The 20318-nt window shown below is 32.4% G+C and overlaps 2 protein-coding genes across 5 annotated transcripts; both read right to left on the reverse strand.

The window, feature by feature from the left end:
* Positions 1-4360: 4360 nt before the first annotated feature.
* Positions 4361-5145, reverse strand: LOC108224985 (large ribosomal subunit protein uL11). Its single transcript, XM_017399764.2, has one exon. It carries the CDS (start codon positions 5024-5026, stop codon positions 4526-4528), a length of 501 nt encoding a protein of 166 aa, XP_017255253.1. The 5' UTR covers positions 5027-5145; the 3' UTR covers positions 4361-4525.
* A 6033-nt stretch (positions 5146-11178) lies between these two features.
* On the reverse strand, positions 11179-16907 carry LOC108193053 (uncharacterized). Of its 4 annotated transcripts, none has more exons than XM_017359620.2 (8): positions 16588-16871; positions 14122-14607; positions 13290-13455; positions 12704-13001; positions 12333-12405; positions 12171-12261; positions 11910-11989; positions 11179-11664 (listed from the first exon to the last, which is right to left on the reverse strand). In XM_017359620.2, the coding sequence occupies exons 1-8, from the start codon at positions 16633-16635 to the stop codon at positions 11461-11463; spliced, it is 1446 nt and encodes a 481-aa protein (XP_017215109.1). In that variant the 5' UTR covers positions 16636-16871; the 3' UTR covers positions 11179-11460. The 4 variants fall into 4 exon arrangements, with proteins under 4 accessions (XP_017215109.1, XP_017215108.1, XP_017215110.1 ...); XM_017359619.2 differs by having other exon boundaries at positions 12333-12417; XM_017359621.2 differs by lacking the exon at positions 11910-11989 and having other exon boundaries at positions 12333-12417; positions 16588-16907.
* Between the last annotated feature and the right edge of the window lie 3411 nt (positions 16908-20318).

Below are 20318 nucleotides of genomic sequence, written 5' to 3' on the forward strand. Positions count from 1 at the left end.
TTTTAAATTTTTTAATATAAGTATAGTTATATTATAAAATTTTAGTATTTAAAACTTCAAAATTAGCAAGTCAACATCATTTTGACCATTTTATTTGTTTAACGACCACTAAATAGTCGATTTAATTTTCAAAAATGCTTTGTACAATATCAAATCGTTTTAGGTCCGATTCCGCTTAAGCGGCCGCCAGGGCCGACCTAGATGGAGGGCATCCAGGTCAACCGTCCAAGACCAAAAAATCTAGGACCCCAAAAATTATATAATCTATGTATTTGTTAGTAGTATACGTCGGTAACTTAATTGAACTTTCTGTTAAACTTTTTTATTGTTTTAACCATTATGTGTGCGTCGTGCCTGTCCTACCCTACAAGACTCCATCCATACCTAAGTTAATAATACTATCAATTGATCTCCTGTCAATTGACTTCTTGACTGTTGCTCACGTACTCACAGGTAAATATCTTTAAATATTTGTCTAATCTTTTATTTTTTGCATCCACACAGTAATCACATCCACATAAAACACACATTAATTACATATAAGTAATATAATATATTTTTCTTAATATATTTCTAATTTTTTATAAAAAAAATAGGCCAACTTTTTTATTTCGCCCTTAGGTCCTCAAAAGACATCGAACGGCACTGGCGACCGCTTAATGCGTTTTTTACAACACTGAGTTGAATACACAAGAACAATAAAGATATTATAGATAGAAATTAAGAACAGAGGCTTTAAAAATTTAAGATGGATTGTTTTGTCCACCTGAGGATTTTTCTAATGAACAACCTCCGAAGTAAAAATATACTTGGTTGCTTACAGAGATTGAAGAGCAAACTTTACAAATTGTCTTGTTGATCTATTCTCAGTTGCTTTTTAGTTCTTTGCAATTGATATCTTGAAATGAAAAATTACAATATGTATATATACTAAGGCAGACTAGCTATTTCTATTCTGTTCTTCAGTAGCATACTCCTACTATATTCTTTGCATTCACAATTTGGAAATACTTGTTCTTTGTGACAAAAAACATGACAACTTATTTCCTTGTTGTTTTTCTTGAAATGGTAGACTTCGAGGTCTTTAATACTAAGCCTTATTATTATTTTATACCTTAGCTTTCAAAACTGTTACAATATCTTTTTGATCAACCCATGTGATAGCTGTACTTTTTTTTTTGACTTTTGTTGTCAACTTATAACTGCAGAATTAGCAACTGATAAGCTAAATCAGTAGTTGTTGATGGATTCTTAAGTTATCAGTTGATAGTTCATTTTGAGCTCAGCTGTTGATGAATTGAGATAGCAGTTGATGGTATTTTTACTCATTTTCATCCGTTGATGTTTTGATTAGTCGTTGATCTTCACTTCATATTTATAGTTTACATGATTTTGAATATTTTTAATTAATTATCCTAATTACACATTTATTGGTAAAACTACATTATTAATTGATCAACTAATATCTAACAACTGTTAAAATGTACGTACGACTTGTTTTGGTATAGTGCCACATCATCCGTTAATGGTCTGTTTGATCAATGGATACTACAATGTTTATGCCATCCATTGATTAGATACATTTGAAAATAAAATATAACTCACAAATATACCAAGTGTTTTGACATATCATCAAGAATCACATATTACAAACTACAATTTCAACAACAAAATAAACAATTTTTTAAATTTATTTTTCTAATTATACTTTATAATGATTCATAAATTACTTATAATATAAAATTAAGCAAATACATAATTTACATCGAAAATTTATCATATTACTACCTCTACGAATCATTTCTTTACACTTTTTTTTTGAGAGGTCTCATATGATTCTTTATATTTCAAAATGTATTAAATATATCACAAATAATAATTGAAATATGAATTCATAGAACTATAATCATTTATATTAAATATAAATAAAACAAAAATCCAGGAACTTCCTTTTAAACAAAAAGACTTTTGAAATATTAAGGGGTTTTCTAAGAAATACCCAAGTCCAAAACATTCTTTGCAAAATTATTATATTTTTTCAAATATATTGCAAAAATACCACACTTTTGAAAATATCACAACCAGATGCAATCATAGCAAATCATAGTTTTTCAATATTTTTCTAAGAAATTAGTATTTTTATAGATATTTTCATAAGACAGTAAAATCGCAAAAAACTTAAAGAAAATGATAGTTTTAGTAAATTCCTAAATATTAATTTATTAGGGATTATACTTTATATAAGATTAATGAAGTAATAATCCGATATTAATCCCTCCGTACAAACAAGAACCTCAAGTAAAAGCCAAAAATTTTGGAGATAAGCCTCTGCTTGTCACTGGGCTGAGCTTATAATTAAAATCCTCATCTTAAGCAACGTAACAAACTATGCAAACAAACCCTATCCAACATGACAACAGGGTGTAAACCCAGTTCAATTAGCTTCTTCATAGGTGAAATTTGAAGATTTACTTGGCCAAAGACCAATATATGATAGAAATTGTCTCACTAAAACCATTCTAGGCTAATGGAATTTAACTATAGCCAAACCAATCACTATCCGTATCTTCCAATAGACTCCCTCTTTTATATTTATTTAAAAAACCTAAATCACAAACCCAATTCAATTCTTTAAAATTATCCACCACTCAAAACCACATATTTACACCGATTCTTCACATGTTACCTTTATGATTGACATTTACATAAGGTAGCATCAATGCTAATGTTTTTCACAAGGGAAGGCCATAGTAAACAACTATAGTGGCAAGGCCATAGTAAACAACAATAGTGGCAAGTGCTAAATGCAACAACATAAACACCTGAAGACAGCAGCCATTCACACAGATCAAAGTTGGTGCATGCAAAGTATTAAAAGAAACCAGCTCTAATTACATAAAATTATTTGTGCCAAGTTGGCAAATATGTTAGAAACATTTACAGTGTTAAACAGTCTACAGATTAGAGAGACTCGTAAAATTGAAAAGAAAAAAAAAAAAAAAAAGCAGAACCAAAGGATAAGAATGCATATTTCTTCTGCAAATGATCTGTATGATAAAGGCAGACTATATAGTCACAGAACTATCCAAAAATACCCACAATTTGTAGATAGCTTAACCAAGCAAATGAAGCAAGAACCCCGCACAATTTGTAGATAGCATCAAGATACATGATGAAAACAAGCACGACAGTTCTAGCAAGCACAAGATAAATAGTCATTCACTTCCTCTTGTAATTAATATGAGTGGCTTGACATCTTTTTAAGCCACCTCTAATTACATTAAAAAAGGCCAAACAACTCATATTTATTAACAGAGGGATTGTATTTCAGTGTTCAAGTTCCAACCACCAGAGCAACAATGTCAGCAACATAGAATCATAAGTTTGCAAATCAAAGATAATGAATTGAACAACTATCAACAATATCAATTTACTCTGTTTATTTGCAAGGACTACTAACCCTTCAATATTTGCTGAATCCCTTGAAATAATTCAATGAACAAGTTTTAATCATTTCATCCACCACGATTTTAGTAAATCCCCCCCTTCCAATAATAATTAGAAAAATTGATTGGAACTTGGTCAACAATACAACTTCAGGACAGAATGGGGTAGTGTGTAAATAGGTTATTACAGCCTTAGAGCATCTCCAATGGGAGGTGCCAAGAGGGGTGCCAATGCCATGTGGCATGACATGGACCGGCACTCTTGTTAGCACCCCCATTGGAAATGTTAGGGTGCTATCGGGGTGTCAAGTGAGTTGGCATGGGTGCCACTTTAATATGAGCTGATCCTATATTTAGAAAAATTGGATGACAAAAGCAATACCTAAGTTCATAAAGGAGGTAATGACACGGCATACAAACTCAACAAGTCATCCTAATCAAATAAAATGCAAGAACACAACAAGAACCGTTGACATCCTATAACTCTATATCATGGAATTACAACTCAGTTACGTATTGCTAAGCAACTTATTGCATTTTCTGTGCTTAAGCCCTTTGACAGAGCAACAATCTAATTGAACGCCTCCAATTCAACATAAGATAGCAACACATTACAGAAAAAGCATCAGCTCTTATTATAAAACAAAGGACGTGAAGCAGTATCAAGACAGTTTAGATTTCAGAACACAAGGAACCACATTTACACATATTATCTGTACTCCCAGGCTTCATGCTACATTCTAGAGTGAACTCGGTACTTTTTATAATTGTATATCATCAGCCATTACCCCAAAACATCTTTAACTGATACTAGACTACACTCACTTTGATACCGTTTATTTAATTACTTGATCACAAAACTCTCTTAAACATCAAACAAAATGAAATGCACATTTACTAGAAAACACACAACGCAAAAGAAAGATCACTAATTAAACAACAATACGGCAAATCCACATAGATTATCGCAAAATTATAAGAAAACAACTAAACGCTGCAATTATAGTAAAACACGAAAGTTGAATAACTAATAATTATAAAAGGAGAACCAAGTAGCATCACATTGTCTAGTAATTGATTTAATCCAAAGGAATCTCGACATCGCCTCCGTCGATCTCCTCCTGCAAGTCTTTAGGATCCTTCCCATCCACCGTACATCCAACCGAAACACAAGTTCCTAAAATCTCCTTAACAGTCCCTTGCAGCTCCTTGGCCATGGACCTGGGCCTCATAATCTTCGCAATCTCGATGACGTCATCCAGCGAGATATTGCCGGTGTGCTTGATATTCTTCGTCTTCTTGCGATCACGTTCCGGTTCCTTCAAGGCCTTGATCACCAGCGCCGCCGCCGACGGCACCACCGACACCTTCGCCTGGCGGTTCTGCACCGTGAGCTTCACGGTCACACGCAAGCCCTTCCAGTCCTTGGCGGTCTCTTTGGCGATGTCTTCTCCGATTTTCTTGGGGGACAGACCGAGTGGACCGATCTTCGGAGCGAGAGAACTCGCCGCGCCGACTTCGCCGCCGGTGACGCGGACGTACACGTCGATGACTTGGGAGGGATCGAACTTGGGCGGCATTTTGAAACGCTACTAGGGTTTTCAAGATGAGGTGAAATGAGATTAAGCTGGGATAGGAAGCTAGGGTTTTAAGGGGATTATTTGTTTTAGGCCCTTTATATTTGGGCTTTGTTTATTTCAATATGGATTTCTATTGCTTTGGGCTGTAGCCTTTCTTTATTGTTTTACTCAAACCTAATAGTGAACGTTTGTAATTGGTCAGTGACTCAATATTTTTTGAGCCACTTATTTTTTCCGTAAACTAATTGTTATCATAAGATAAGATAGGGTTAATTATCTAGTTGGTCACTGAAATGGGTTTAATGTATCAAGTTGGTCACTAAACTGAAAACGGTATCAAGATAGTCACTAAAGTACCATAAATATCAAATATCAAACAAGTACCCTGAAATATGAGTTCAAGCAGTAAAAATATTATTTATAAAGTTTTACACATTATTTATAGATGTTAACACAACCAACTAAAAGATTATGATTTCTAGTATTTATGATAATATATTTAGATTTTATCAGATTTATTTATTATTTATTATTTGTTATATAGTTATTTTATTTGTTTTAATTAAAAATAAATAATAAATAAACCTGATAAAATCTAAATATATTCTCATAAATACTATAATCATAACCTTTTAGTTGGTTTTGGTAGTATTCAAGAATAATGTGTAAAACTCTGTAAAGAATATTTTTGCGACCTGAACTCATATTTCGAGGTACTTGTTTGATATTTATAACGATTTTAGTGACCATCTTGATACCGTTTTCAGTTCTGTGACCAATCTGATATATTAAGCCCACTTCAGTGACCAATTTGATAATTAACCCTCACAAGATATAAATATAACTTATTCTTTCAAAAAAGTATAACTTACTTAGTTAGTAATTTATGATAAATTATTCACTATAAATTAATATTTGAACTATAAATTTTTCATCCCAACATAACACTGATTGAGTATATTTAATCTCGATTAATGAATAAGTTTTATAAATTAATAAAACTTAGCTCGACGCTATTAATTTATAAAGTTTTATAATATTCATAATTAGAGACTTTATCATTCCATTACGAGACAAATTCAGAAAATATTGAATATTATCATCTTAATATGAGGTTAAATGGTTATTTAGTGGGCGTTTGGGTAAGGTTAAAATAAGTGTTTTTTGCTTAAAGTAAAGAAGTGGAGAAGAAGTTAGAAGTAAATTAAGACTTATAAATGGTTAAAGTGTTTGGCAAATAAGAAGTCCTGAAACAAAAGCTAGCTTTCTAAGCTTTTTATAAGTACTTCTTGACTTCTTACACAAACGATACGAATAAGTGCTTCTAATTTATAATCCAGAAGCCGGACTTTTAAGCACTCTCCAAACACCCCTTTAATTTCATTTTTTTATACGCTCACGGATTTTATAGATAGCCCAAACTCTCCTACAAGAGAAAGAAAGTACAAGAAAAAAGTAGACAGCTCAATCCCAGAATACTAACGGGTCGTTTGGTCACGGATAACTGACAAAAAGAAAGGGAAACAACTCATTTCATTCCCTTTGTTGTTGTTTGTTTCATGAAATCTGTCATTCCCTTTCCCTTGTTTTGGTTTTAGGTTTACCCCAAATCCCTCCTGATCCATTCCCCACCCCCCACCAGGTATTTCTTTTCGCTTTCCTGATTTTTATTTTATTTTCAATTATAATTTATTTCAAAAATCATTAACATTAAAAAATAATATGTAAAATATTTTTGAAGATCAAAAATAAATTTTAATTTAGTTTTTACATATTAAAAATAATTTTAGTATAATTTATAAGTCAAGATATTTATAAAATTAATGAAATTTTTAAATGATAAAATATATCAAATTATAAACGTAAATATATTTTACTCTTTTGATATTATTTAATATTTAAAAATCAAATATAAGAAAAATCATATAATTTTTCATTCCGTTTCTAGATCAAAACCAAACAGCTAATACAATTCAGCATCATTCCTTTCTTTTCTCTTCATTTCCTTTTCTGAATTCCATTCTGTTTCCTTAACTCGAACCAAACGGCCCCTAAGGCTACAGCAGGGACATAATCTCTGACACCTCTTAATCCGGGTCTAAGATTAGAGAATCATTCATCATTAACATATACTCCCTCCGTCCCTCTGATAGGTATACATATGGGTTGGGCACGGAGACTAAGAAAAGTGTATAAAGTATGTATAAGAGCATCTCCAACCATCTAAAGTCATTGGCTAAAAAGTGAGTTGGCATACTTAAAATAAAAAAATTTAGCCAACAGCTCCAAAAACTTAACTCCAACCATACTCAGCTGTTGTCTATAAATTTAGCCAACCTCCTATGGATGGCTAAATTTGTCGAATCTCTACAGGTCTGTAAGAAAATCTGTAGAAAGATTGTACATCATTTATGACCATATTGAACTGATATATTCTATTTTAACAATTTAAAATATTAATAACATACTATTTTTAAATTATAACCAACCAATATAGCTAATACCATTGAAGCAAAATGTCTTACAGGTTCAGCAAATTTTACATAATGTCTTACAGGTCCAATTTAGCCAGCGATTATAGCCAACGCCATTGGAGATGCTCTAAAGTAGTGAGAGGAGGGAAAAAAAAATGGGTAAATTAGTGGGTCTCATCAATATATAATTGATAGATTTGAAAAAGTAGTTGAAAGTAGTGGGTGGGTGGGTTTTTTATATTATAAAAGTTTGCTATTTTGGGAAAGTTTTGAAATGTATGTAATTACGTGGGACATCAAAAAAGGAAAGTGTATAGAATTAAATGGGGCGGAGGGAGTATGTATCCTGGATTTAATAATATAAATATCTCTTTACACCATTAGGATCGGTAACATGTGATGATATGAAACAAGTTACAACTATTAACCAAAATATAAAGAGGTAATTGCATATCGCACCCCCTAAGTATCGTTCAAAAACAATAAAGTACCTATATTTTGAGAAACTCAACTCGCATCCCTAATATTTAGTGTTCAAGCCCGAGATGCACCCCTGCCGTTAACTTCCGTTAACTCACTGCACTCCGTTAAGTCATTATACATATAATTGTAATTCAGACCCCTTAAGTTACGTTAAAAAACGATGTTGTATCCATACTTTTGGAAACCCAAATCGCACCACCTATCTTTACATTTCAAGAACGATACACACCTCCTCCGTTGAATTCCGTTAACTTCCGTTAAAATACTCCTCCGTCTCAATTTACATGCCCCTTTTGCTTTTTGAGAAGTCAAATTGACTAATTTTTGACCAACTATTAAAAAAATATTTATCTATTATTTTAGAAAATAGAAAGTTACATATTAAAATATGCTAGATTTTGTTTAAAAAATATATCATCAAAAAGTAAATCTAGTCTATTTTAATAGAGATAAATAATAGGGGGTCCGAATTGCAATTACCTCTATTATTTGCGAAATTCGGACCCTCTATTATTTGCGAAAACAAATAGACTAGATTTACTTTTTGATGATATTTTTTTTAAAATTTTTGCTTTAATTAACTTATCCCCAAGTCAAAATGATTTTACATATTGAATGATTTTAAATTTTTAGTGACATATGTATTAAGTACTTAAAATATACACTATTTTAAATATAAAAATAAATATTATGTGATATTTATCATAAATAATACATAAAATTATATATTGATTAAAATATATAAATTTTAATTATTTTGTTTGGAAAAATGATCAAAAATTTTTTTAAAAAATATCAATAAAAATTGAATCTAGTCTATTTTAATATATAACTTTCTATTTTCTAAAATAATAAATACATATTTTCAAATAGTTGGTCAAAAATTAGTCAATTTGATTTCTTAAAAAGCAAAATGGACATATAAATTGAGACGGATGTGTATTTTAACGGAAGTTAACGAAATTCAACGGAGAGTGTTATCGTTTTCGAGATGTAAAGATAGGTGGTGCAATACGAGTTTCCAAAAATATGGGTACAATATCGTTTTTGAACGTAAGTTAAGGGGTCCAAATTGCAATTACCTGTACAGTGACTTAACGGAGTGCAAAAAGTTAACGGAAGTTAACGACAGGGGTGCATCTCAGGTTTGAACACTAAAGATAAGGGGTGCGAGTTGAATTTCTCAAAGTATAAGTACTCTATCATTTGTGAACGATACTTAGGAGGTGCGATATGCAATTACCTCAAATATAAAATATAAACTTATTACAAACCCCAAATAAATAACCTTAACCATAATCCGACTTGAAATTATACAAAACATCTCAAATGTACTAATCACAACAGTCCATACCAGCACACTTTCTCCCCACGGACTATCCAAAGTATTTTTTACCTGAGCTAGTATCGCAATCTAGCGAAATAGAAAAGGTGACATAGGCGGTCTATCGAGCAGTGCAAATGAGTGACTATCTTTCTCTTACTTAGTTGTCAGGATTAGATAAATGACACAATTTGCTATGAAAACACCGCAAGTAACTATAGTAGACAGAAAAATTAACTGTTCAACAGAATAAATAAAAAGTTTATGATAATAGTCCTAAAGATCCGAAAACATAACGGAATAAAAGAGAAAGTTTATGATTATAGGCCCAAAGATCAGAAAACATAAACACAGGTTCCAAATTAAAAATAATTCTAAAGAAAACTAATTTTATGAATCATCAATATACTTATATAAAGGAGAACCGAGGGGCGTGTAGGTGGCGCCTCTCACATCGCTCCGTTCTATTTTTTTAATTTTCTGGAATTTTTGGATGAAAAATATCATAAATTAGAACTACCTTTTTTAGTTTCGGATATATTAGAAGCAAATTTCAGAATCTGATTATGTTTGAGATTATTTAAAAAATACAGTAGTTTGAAAGTTTTAATCAGATTTTGTTTCTATATAAAGGAGAAGCGATAGAACTACCTTTTTTAGTTTCGGATATATTAGAAGCAAGTTTCAGAATCTGATTTTGTTTCTATATAAAGGAGAATCGATAGAACTACCTTTTTTAGTTTCGGATATATTAGAAGCAAGTTTCAGAATCTGATTTTGTTTCGGATTATTTTTGGAATATAGTAGTTTGAAAATTTTAATCTGATTTCGTTTCTATATAAAAGAGAAGCGAGGGGCGTGTAGATGGCGCCTCTCACATCGCTCCGTTCTATTTTTCTAATTTTCTGAAATTTTCGGATGAAAAATATCAAAAATTAGAACTACCTTTTTTAGTTTCAGATATATTAGAAGCAAGTTTCAAAATCTGATTTTGTTTCAGATTATTTATGGAATATAGCAGTTTAAAAGTTTTAATCTGATTTTGTTTCAGATTATTTATTTATGATAAAGAGTAGCACACAAGTCTCTCCACACCTATAAATACCCCTTGTAGGTTGTAGGGTTTTGGATCATCTAAACACAACCTACTCTCCCTCAATACCACAACCCTACCTCTATCTGGTGATAGTTCTCAAATCCAAACACGGGAGAAAAATATAGTCTTGACATGATATTGATGGATGATATCAATAAATTAACTATTAGTGATTTATGTTTGTTGGTTATTCTTTTATAATATTTGTTTTGTTAATCAGACATGTTTTTTGTTGTTAATTTTTATATGATTTACTTTGTATACAGGAAAATATTATTCATGCATTATCTGTTTGCTCCATTCAAGCAAACAGATAATATTAAATCATTAATATACTTTTTATATACAGCCACAAAATTATTGTACTCTACAAATATTAATATTGAATCATTAATATAATTTTTATAGGCCGCTGCAACGCGCGGCTTCTGAACTAGTTATTGTATAAAGACCCTTCTTTAATCGGAACTTTCATAAAAACTTTTTTTTCAATAGCATTTTCTTTCAAAACAGTTATTTCATCAAAACTTTCCTTTCAAGCACGAAAATCACCTTGTTTTCACATAGTTCAATCATCTGCACATTTCTTTTCATAAAATATTTTACTCGATTGGATTGTATAACCAACAATTGCACGGGTAATCAGCTATGTACAATTCCCATAGGATATCCTAAAGACAACGTATCAAATAAATCTTTATTTTGCAAATATTTCCCCGACGCAAACGAGAAAGATAACTAGAAATCTCCGATTGTCTTTAGTCACTCCTTATGATTATAAAAGAAATAACTAGAACCAAGTTTTATAGATAATTCAACAACAAATTGCTGTATATCGTCTAAATTCACTGTCAACCAGTATTGTGCAAAACAATCTAAACTGCTACCACAAGTTCATAATGTACAAAACCTAGCTCTAACATTGACTGCGCAAAGTCCAACAAAAATTCTTGTTATCTTTCACTCCATTTTCTCTGTTGAAGATAAATGGCTTTTTAACTGAGCTGCTCCAACATAGCACCTTTTTACACAGCTTCAAGAGTTTCAAGTCATTACTTTATGTGTCCTGAGGAACCACGTTAGATGGCGTTACAGTTTGAGTACGTTGATCAGCGGTCTGCAAATTGTTATAAAGATCAGCTGCCGCTTCTCGTCGTCTCTTCCATCTTAAAAACTCAACAATAATAGAACTTCCACTCATTGCAACCCCGAGTCCCGCAAATGTTGCTAGAAGAATTGATAAAACTGGTTGTACATGAACCTATACGAAACAGAAGGGGAAAGTTGAATGAAACATGAATTTGGAACGAGTATAGTGTAGTGTGGTCCGTTCAAATATAGAAACAAAACAAAACTACTCTTTTCAGTTCCAAGATTTACAGTGCTTCTTAAAGGGTAAGGCTTATAGAATGTCATTCTTTGAGTTTCAATGAATCAAATTGAAGTCACTCTGTCCTTGCATTAATAAATTGACGGTGTATTACTTGTGAGCAGAGAAAATCTTACCACACTGAAGAAAAAATGTGCAAATATAACCACAAATGCGAATTGAATGGATGCATATAGCCAGACGAATCTTCTTTTTACTACACACGGAATAAGATTTCTCAAGTTAACACAGGGGCACAATTTACACTTTATGTAATCCTAACTAAGCCCTTAGCAGTATACTTTAACAAGACTTGTAAGAGCATAAGTATCCTACCTTCCAGTTGTTGTATGTACATATAGAAACCAACTTCTATATTCAGAGTCAAAATGGCTTACCCATGGTTGAAGAGGTCATAGATGAAAGGAAACCTAGCACACAAGAAAATGGAAGTGAGAGTGCTATTGCACCCGTACCCATATTTGCAACCTGCATGTGTGCAAAATAATTAGCACCAGAAAAAATATTCGCACAACAGACTGAGTGAGCACAAATCCTACCAGAAGTTGCTCAAGAAAACAAAAGTAGGCAAGCATGCTGACAATAACAAGAATTGGTAGCTCCTGCCAAACCCTGTAGACATCACTGCAAATAAATAGATATAGATATGAAATATAAGTTGCCAAATAGCTAATGATGTTATTGTAAAAGCATCATGATTCAGAAGCGTATTTCTATTAACTGATTGACTTTCATGAGTTTTGCCAGAATTCTTTTTATTTTCACGAAAACATGTATGCATGGTAAATAATCAGCAAGAAGAATAAGATTTCATATTACTGGAGTAAACAGAACACATGTAATCATGTACACAAAATCAACTAGCAAGATAGATTGGTCAAATGTGGACGGCAAATCAATGTGCACTTGCCTGAATCCATTAACTTCCATGGCTGGAGCTCTATTTGCGGAAATAAGTCGATTTTGTACGCTTTGAATCCTTAGAAGGGTAACAGGTAGATTCTGAACCTCATGCTTACACACTTCACAAGTTTTGTTTCCTTTGATGCTAAACCATTTCACAGCACATTCTTGATGAGCTAATGCAAGTTCACCTTTACATTTGCATTCCATCTTGAGGGTTTCACCACCTTCACATAATTCAACCATACAGATTCTGCAAACAGCCTCTTCTTCTGGTATATCTTCAGCATCAACTTCATTATTTTCTGACAATATAACTTATTGAAGTGAGATTATTAAATTTAATATATACTAGTTTACTAAAGTAACATTTAAATAACATTAACAGAATATAGTAGCTACGTATACTCATTAACTGTCATTATACAGAAATATGTATAATTTTAGCATTTGTATGAGTAGATAGAATTTCATCATACATGATATAGTAAAGGTTGCACCTTGGATGCAAGAGAGAGTTTAAAAAAACCAAGGTTTTTAACACCTGAGAATTAAGTAAGCATGAGATAGGACAACAAAGATAACAGATATACCATCATCTCCATTTGCATCTGTATTGATTATCTTGTCATTTCCATCTCTCGTTTGAGGAGTTGAGGGTATCACACGTATAAAAGAATCCATTCGCCTAATGGTAGGCCCTTTGTTTAGATCAGGAACTGATAGTGACCGAGATATGTGCTTCTGTGATCCTTTAAACTACAGAAAACATTTGCACAGAGGTTATGTGTTTGCATATGAATGTCACATTGATGATTTGTTTACAAGCTGAAAAATATTTGCAATTCAGTCAAAAAGTGTGAGTGACTTAATCCAATTTATAACAAAATTCCCATAATCCATATAAATTATTTTTATAACATTGTAAATCTCAAGTCTGCTAATTCCTACTATGTAATGATGCACACTTGATGTGGCTGAAAGACGAAATTACTCAAATACTTTCATGAATATTTATTCAAGCTTGTCGGGTTGCAACAACCAGAAATAAAGGTAAGATTTTATGCCACTTCATGTAACAGAAATTGGCCATCTGATGCGAGTCACACAGAACAGGTGAATTACCAGTTTAACTTGAGGACATTGCCTGGTGATGATTTTAACGATAAATTAACACATAATATGCATGAACAACTAAACGTAGTATTTTGTTACCGAAAAACAGCAGTAAACCATTGCAACTTCGGTATTTTAAGCCACCATATGAGCTTACTAAGAATTTAAGAGTCCATATATTTCTTTGCAAGTGCAAATAAACAAGTCAAGCCCAATAGGTAAAGAGTCGAACTAATTTACTCTGTTCAACTTACTGTTATATAATAATATCTGAGTTATATCACCCAGTATACCATGCCGAGAACTTACCTCCAAATTAAGTGAGCTGCCCAAGTTTCCACCACGTATGATTTCTGAGTTTGAGCGTGATATTTGAGTAACAGGCAGGGATGACGTCCTCTTCATCCGAGGTGTAAATATCCTTGTAAGTGACCATGATCTTGACATAGAAGACTTCTCCTGTGGCCCTCCTGATAAAATGTTGTTTGGTCTCTCGGCATCTGAACTTGAATTCTTATACTTGAAGCTCATCTTTGGAAGGAGTTGCTTCATAGAAGATTTAGCTTTAAAAGATGAAGGACCAGGAGATGCATTTGCTCTTGCATCAGTGGGGCTAGGCGTCAAGATGAAATTCACTTTCTTGGGAGTGGGAGTAGGAGTGGGCGGCATTTTCATTTCAACAAATTCTTGAGGGGAGATCTCCATGTTTCTTGATGGGATCTCTAAAGAAAGATTTGGCTTTCTCGGGTGCTTATTATGTGGTGTTTCTTGACTGAATTCGGACGACTCATCAATCTGAAGAACATGAACAAGAGACACAACACTGGTGAGATGGAAACATATCAAGTGAGCATTACAATCTGCATATACCTACAATTAATCACAATATTAGTTCCTACTCTAAATCTACTACAGCCATTTGGAGCTGCATTAAGTCAACTTAATTATGGAAATAAGTAGTACCGATTTCAGTCAACACCTATCATATTAAAGGGTTAGCAGAAGATCGTACATATAAGAAAAGAATGGGTACTTTGGTTGCATCTCATAACTTCTGCACCTGAAGCTGATAAGCAACTTCATATACCTATCCTGCCAGTTGTTAATTCTGAGATTCTGACAACCGCATCTATATTTAATATCTTTTGATCATTGCATATTACTTGAGTGCTCAAATTTTCCATGTATATATCCTACCACATAAAGAAAAAGTGAAGGTATATGTAATATGCTACATTTTTTTAGGAACGTATCAATGCAACTTTATCAAAAAAACAAGATACAACTGTGTAAATAAGGTAGTTTGGGCGTATCTCCATTAAAAATTCCGCCCACTTTCTGTTAGGGGTGAGCGTGGTTCGGTTCGGGGCGGTTTTAAGGTAAAACCGGAACCGGAACCGCGAATCTTCGGTTTTTAAAATTAAAAACCGAAACCGCAACCGAACCGTCGGATCGGTTTCGGTTTCAAAAACCTCGGTTCGGTTTTAGTCGGTTCGGTTTCGGTTATAAAACCGCAAGAAATGAGAAAATGAAAAAAAAATTACGTATTGAATCTTTAAAAATTATTTACAACATTAAAAGTTATCTCTTTGTATCTTTACGGTATTAGATCAATGAAAGAGTCCAAGGCTGCGAGTCTATGATTTTGATAGTATGTTTCGTACTACTCTTTTGGATAAAATCTAAGGTATGTAAAAAAAATCGAACCTAATTCAAGTATTCTCCGACCTATACCAAACTATAATCTAAATTCTATATATTACTTAGTTACGGTTCATGATATATTAATATAAATATATGTATATATTATCTTAATGCACACGTGTATATATGTACATATATAAATATATAAATATATTTATAATTATATATGTATTATAATTTATAAATAATATTTATTTATTTATTTTAAATAATCGGTTCGGTTCGGTTTATTTCGGTTCGGTTTTAATCTAAAACCGGAACCGCAACCATTAGAATCGGTTCGGTTTTTTAATTTGCGGTTTCAGTTCGGTGCGGTTTTATACGGTTCGGTTTTTAACGGTTTTGGTTCGGTTTCGGTTTCGGTTTCAATTCGGTTTTTTGCTCACCCCTACTTTCTGTATCAAGGAAAGATGATCTACGTAAAGAAACTATTCCACACATCGAAAAAAGACATTAGTACATCACACATGTTTTTTTTTAGCTTTTACCAGTTGTATCATCTCTCAAACAAGAATGAAATACTATTAGGCAAAAGAATCCAATCCCATAGGAGTTTTGGTTTTGATTCTCACAGGGCAAGTTCTCAATTGGCACGAAAGCTAAGAATCAAGTCCACAATGTCAAGACAAGAAATAGAGCACTTTTGCTTTCTAATAAAGGCTTCACAGTTCAATGTAAAGAAATAAATTTGCAACCCCTTTGTTTTTTCTTTTTTTTGTTAAACCGGTGTCCGGGCCCGTTTTCGCGCACCCCGACTAATTTGCGACTTATTCACACATGAGATTGGAACCTACTCACTGTTACCAACGCAATCTGAACTCTGAAAAATTCTACACGAGAAAGACCTCATATAAATGTAATATTTTAACCAAAAGTTATACAGTGACAACTATTTATTGAAGAACTCTATATCTATCTATCTATATATATATATGTGTGTGTGTGTTTTCGAGGTCTCCAATAAAAAGGTGGTCGGGGTAGAACTCAACTACAAAAATCTTTCACTAATAAACAAGAAGAACCTAAATATAGTAATTACAAATAAAGAAACAGATGAAGCAATCAACATACCTCATCAACCGGAATGACTACTTGAAACAAACACTTGTGATCCTCCATACTTGAAGTTTGTATCTTTATATTCTCATGCAAATCTCCAGTGTTGAGATTTAGTGTGTGAATGATACAGAAAGGGAGGGTTGAAAAGATTGGGTTTTGGTGAAGTTGAGATGGGAAATTGGTGAATATGGAAGAGAGTGAGTAATGAAAGTTTGCATTAATAGCCAGCCAGCAAGAAGAAAAGAAAGAAAAGAGACTGGTGTGTGTGTGTGTGAAGTGGGGAAGAGCTCCTCTGCCACTCCAGTCTTTTATGGACAAGTAGTTGTAAATAAAATAATACTACTCCCACAAAATCATAACTCTTTCCACTCCACTCCAAATGGTGGGTCATGAGGCATCAGCCCCTATTTGTGGTATGATATTTTGGTTATTTTTTTCTCATATTTTTGTTATCCTTTCTGAGAAAATTTCCCATCAAAAATTTTTCCTCTTAAGTACTAAAGTTTCTCTTACATTATTAAATGATTTTTAAGAACACTCTCTTTTTTTTTCTGAAATTATTTAAAAACACTCTTGTTGTTATTTTTATATATTATTATTGTATAATAAACAAATATAGAGATAATTTGTATTATAATATTTTGATTATATCTTTTTATCATACTTAAATTTTCCTTACGATTAGTAAACAAAATTGCTAATTGTTTTTAGTTTGTTATTTGTTTCTCAACGTGGTTGTATTTGCAGTGGAAAGTTCGTTCCGGTATTTTATTCTGATTAATTAAGGTGTTTTTCTTTTTGGCAAAAAAATAAATAAATTATCCTTACATAAGAAAGAAGGAAAAAAAAATCCAATTTTAAAATTCTTGGTATTGGCCTCAATTACTACAATATCGACTAGGGTAATAATCAAATGAGTAACCGAAATGAACTTAATACATCAAGTTGGTCAAGAAATTCAAAACGGTCTTAAATCGGTCACTTAAATCAGTTACAAGTATTTCTAAATATGAGTTTAAATATTACTACAGCAAGGTTATGATTTCTGCCTTTCTAGTATTCTAGTATGTATGATAGTATATTTAGATTTTATTAAGTATGTTTACTATTTATTTTTTATTATATAGTTATTTTTTTAATTTTAATTAAAGTATGCATTCATAATTATATCTGGAAAAATTGTAAAATTATGTATTTGTTAAAAGAGTAAGCCCATAATTTTTTTTTAAAAATAATTTATATAAACAAGCCCATTATTAAAATAATATATGAAAATATTAAAACAAAACTCATACCCGTCTGACTTGCAACCGCAGACTCGTTCATGCTTGTTCTATAATTACATGTTACTCCTTCCGTCTCCAAATAATTTTCATGTTTGTTTTTATCACGTTCGCCAACACATATTTTTGATGACAAAATCTTTAATTTCATATTAATATTAAATATAAAATTTCACCGTATTAAAGTAATCATAAATACGAAACTCTCTCCGTCTCTGAATACTTTTCCTGTTTGTCTTTATCACGTTCCCCAACACATATTTTTGATCATTAATATCTTCTTTTTTGATGAAATCTTTAATTTCATATTAATATCAAATATAAAAACTTCACCGTATTAAAGTACTCATAAATACGCCAACAAAATCACTCAAGATTATATTTAATCTTATAGATTAAAAATAAATTAATAATTTATCTCATATTATAAACAATCACAAATATGACCGCAATTTGAAAAGTTTTTAGATCGGTGGGAATACCATTTTTTGACACGAGGCTTGTATGATATGACTCGCGTACTTAAACTGCCGATTCCGTGTCCGGACGAAGGTCCACTATTGAACCGGCACGGATGACGGATCCAACCTCCGGTTCGGCGGCACTAGTCGTCACTCATCACTTCATTTCTCCACATTTCATACACTCGTTTTTTTCTATCTTTCCGCTAAAAAACGACAAAGATTTACTATTATTAAGTATGGATAGTTATTGACATATCACATATGTGATAGTCAAATATTTAAATATTTGATATGAAAGTGTGCTAGTTATGAAAATATATATCGGATTACTCAAGTAAATACAAGAAATGACCCGAATATTCCCCTATATGTTAAGTGTTGTTGAGAGTTGAGTCCAGTATTCTAAAAATCCCCGATTTAATCGATAAATCCCCGATTAATCTCTTGCCAGGTCGGCCACCGATCCGATTAATCCTCATATATATTCCATAATCGAAGTATATGTGATAAATTATTAAAATTAAAATATTATATTATTTTAAATATGAACAATTATAGAGTTTATAAATATAGTAAATATATTAGTTACTAAATAACTAATATAATAATAACTAAATATTAAATAATATTTTAAAATTAAAATAAACCCGATTTTAACTCCGATTAATCCTTCCGATTAATTTCCGATTTTCGATTAAATTTTGAATCGATAGCTCAACCGATTAGATCCGATTCCCGATTTCTGTAGCACAGTCATGTAATTTGTTTACCGGTTGGATAACGAAAGAACTCAATGCTTTTGGGAGTTGAGTTGGGTGGATTAATATTAATACTAGTAACAAATAAACTACTCCTATATGGGAGGGAAAAGCAAGTCAAGCCACTAATGAGTTAAGTTGGCGTGTAACCCATTATACAGAGGAAACAGAAAAACGCATTAAAAGGGGGGCAAGGTTTATCCTCCCGTATCTCCGACTGTACAAAATGTCATTCATGGTGCATGTTTTTCAGTCAACCATAAATATATATGGTGCCACTAGAGCCGGCCAAACGGGCGGGCCGTGCCGGTTCGGGCCGGTTCAGACGGGTTCCGAACCGTCAGCTGTGGAACCGTAACCGGCCCGTCAACACTGACGGTTCGTGCCGTGCCGTGCCGTGCTGAAGAAAGTGGAAGTCATAACCGTGTTATACGGTTTACACGGGTTCTGCGGTTCGGGCCGAACAATCCGGGCTGGCGGTTCGCGGTTCTTGACCGCGGTTCAACAGAGTGTGTAAATTGTATGTGTTTGCTTGTCTAGTTGTCTGTCTTGTCTAGTTTATTTAGTGTTGTTTTGTTTATTTGTTTTTAGTTTATTTAGTTTAGTTTAGTTTTTTATTTTTAGTTTTATAGTAACAAGTTTAATTTCATTAATTCTTAAATTTAAAAAATTCGATAATAAAATTGTTTTATATGATATTAGTTTTGGAAATTAGTTTTGTCAAGTATTAATATGAAATTAATTATCAAATTGTAAACTAATAAATAATTACCTAAATTTAAAAACTTAGCCGAAATAAAATCAACTAAATTATTTTTTTAAAAGAAAATTACTTAAGTTTAAAAACTTAACCCAAAGAAAATTGACTAAATTATTTTTTTTAAAGAAAATTACCTAAATTCAAAAACTAAAATGAAATGAAATTAAGTAAATTACTTTTGTAGTTAACGAAATAAACTGAACAAACTAAACAAAAACTAAAAGAAATAAAAGAAAAACTAACGTATTAAAACCCATGTGCAAAAAACAGAAAGCAAAGAAGTGTAATTATATGGACATTCAGCGGTTCCACGGTTTGAAACCGCGGTTCCAACCGGGCCGGTTCCGCGGGTTCCCGCGGTTTCGGGCCGGTTACGGTCCGGTTCCCCATTTCTCAACCCGGATTCGGCACGTGTTCAGTATCGGTTCGTGCCGGTTTCGAACCGGCCCGTGTTTAGACGGTTCCGGGCGGTTGAAAA

Source organism: Daucus carota, chromosome 6, assembly GCF_001625215.2.
Source record: "Daucus carota subsp. sativus chromosome 6, DH1 v3.0, whole genome shotgun sequence".
NCBI lineage: Eukaryota > Viridiplantae > Streptophyta > Magnoliopsida > Apiales > Apiaceae > Daucus > Daucus carota.

Coding starts and splice junctions, on each gene's coding strand:
- LOC108224985 (XM_017399764.2), bottom strand. CDS start 5,026: ATGCCGCCCAAGTTCGATCCCTCCCAAGTCATCGACGTGTACGTCCGC.
- LOC108193053 (XM_017359619.2), bottom strand. CDS start 16,635: ATGGAGGATCACAAGTGTTTGTTTCAAGTAGTCATTCCGGTTGATGAG. Junction 12,262..12,332: donor GTTTTCTTGAGCAACTTCTG/GTAGGATTTGTG, acceptor GCACACATGCAG/GTTGCAAATATGGGTACGGG. Junction 11,665..11,909: donor CACATTTTTTCTTCAGTGTG/GTAAGATTTTCT, acceptor TGTTTCGTATAG/GTTCATGTACAACCAGTTTT.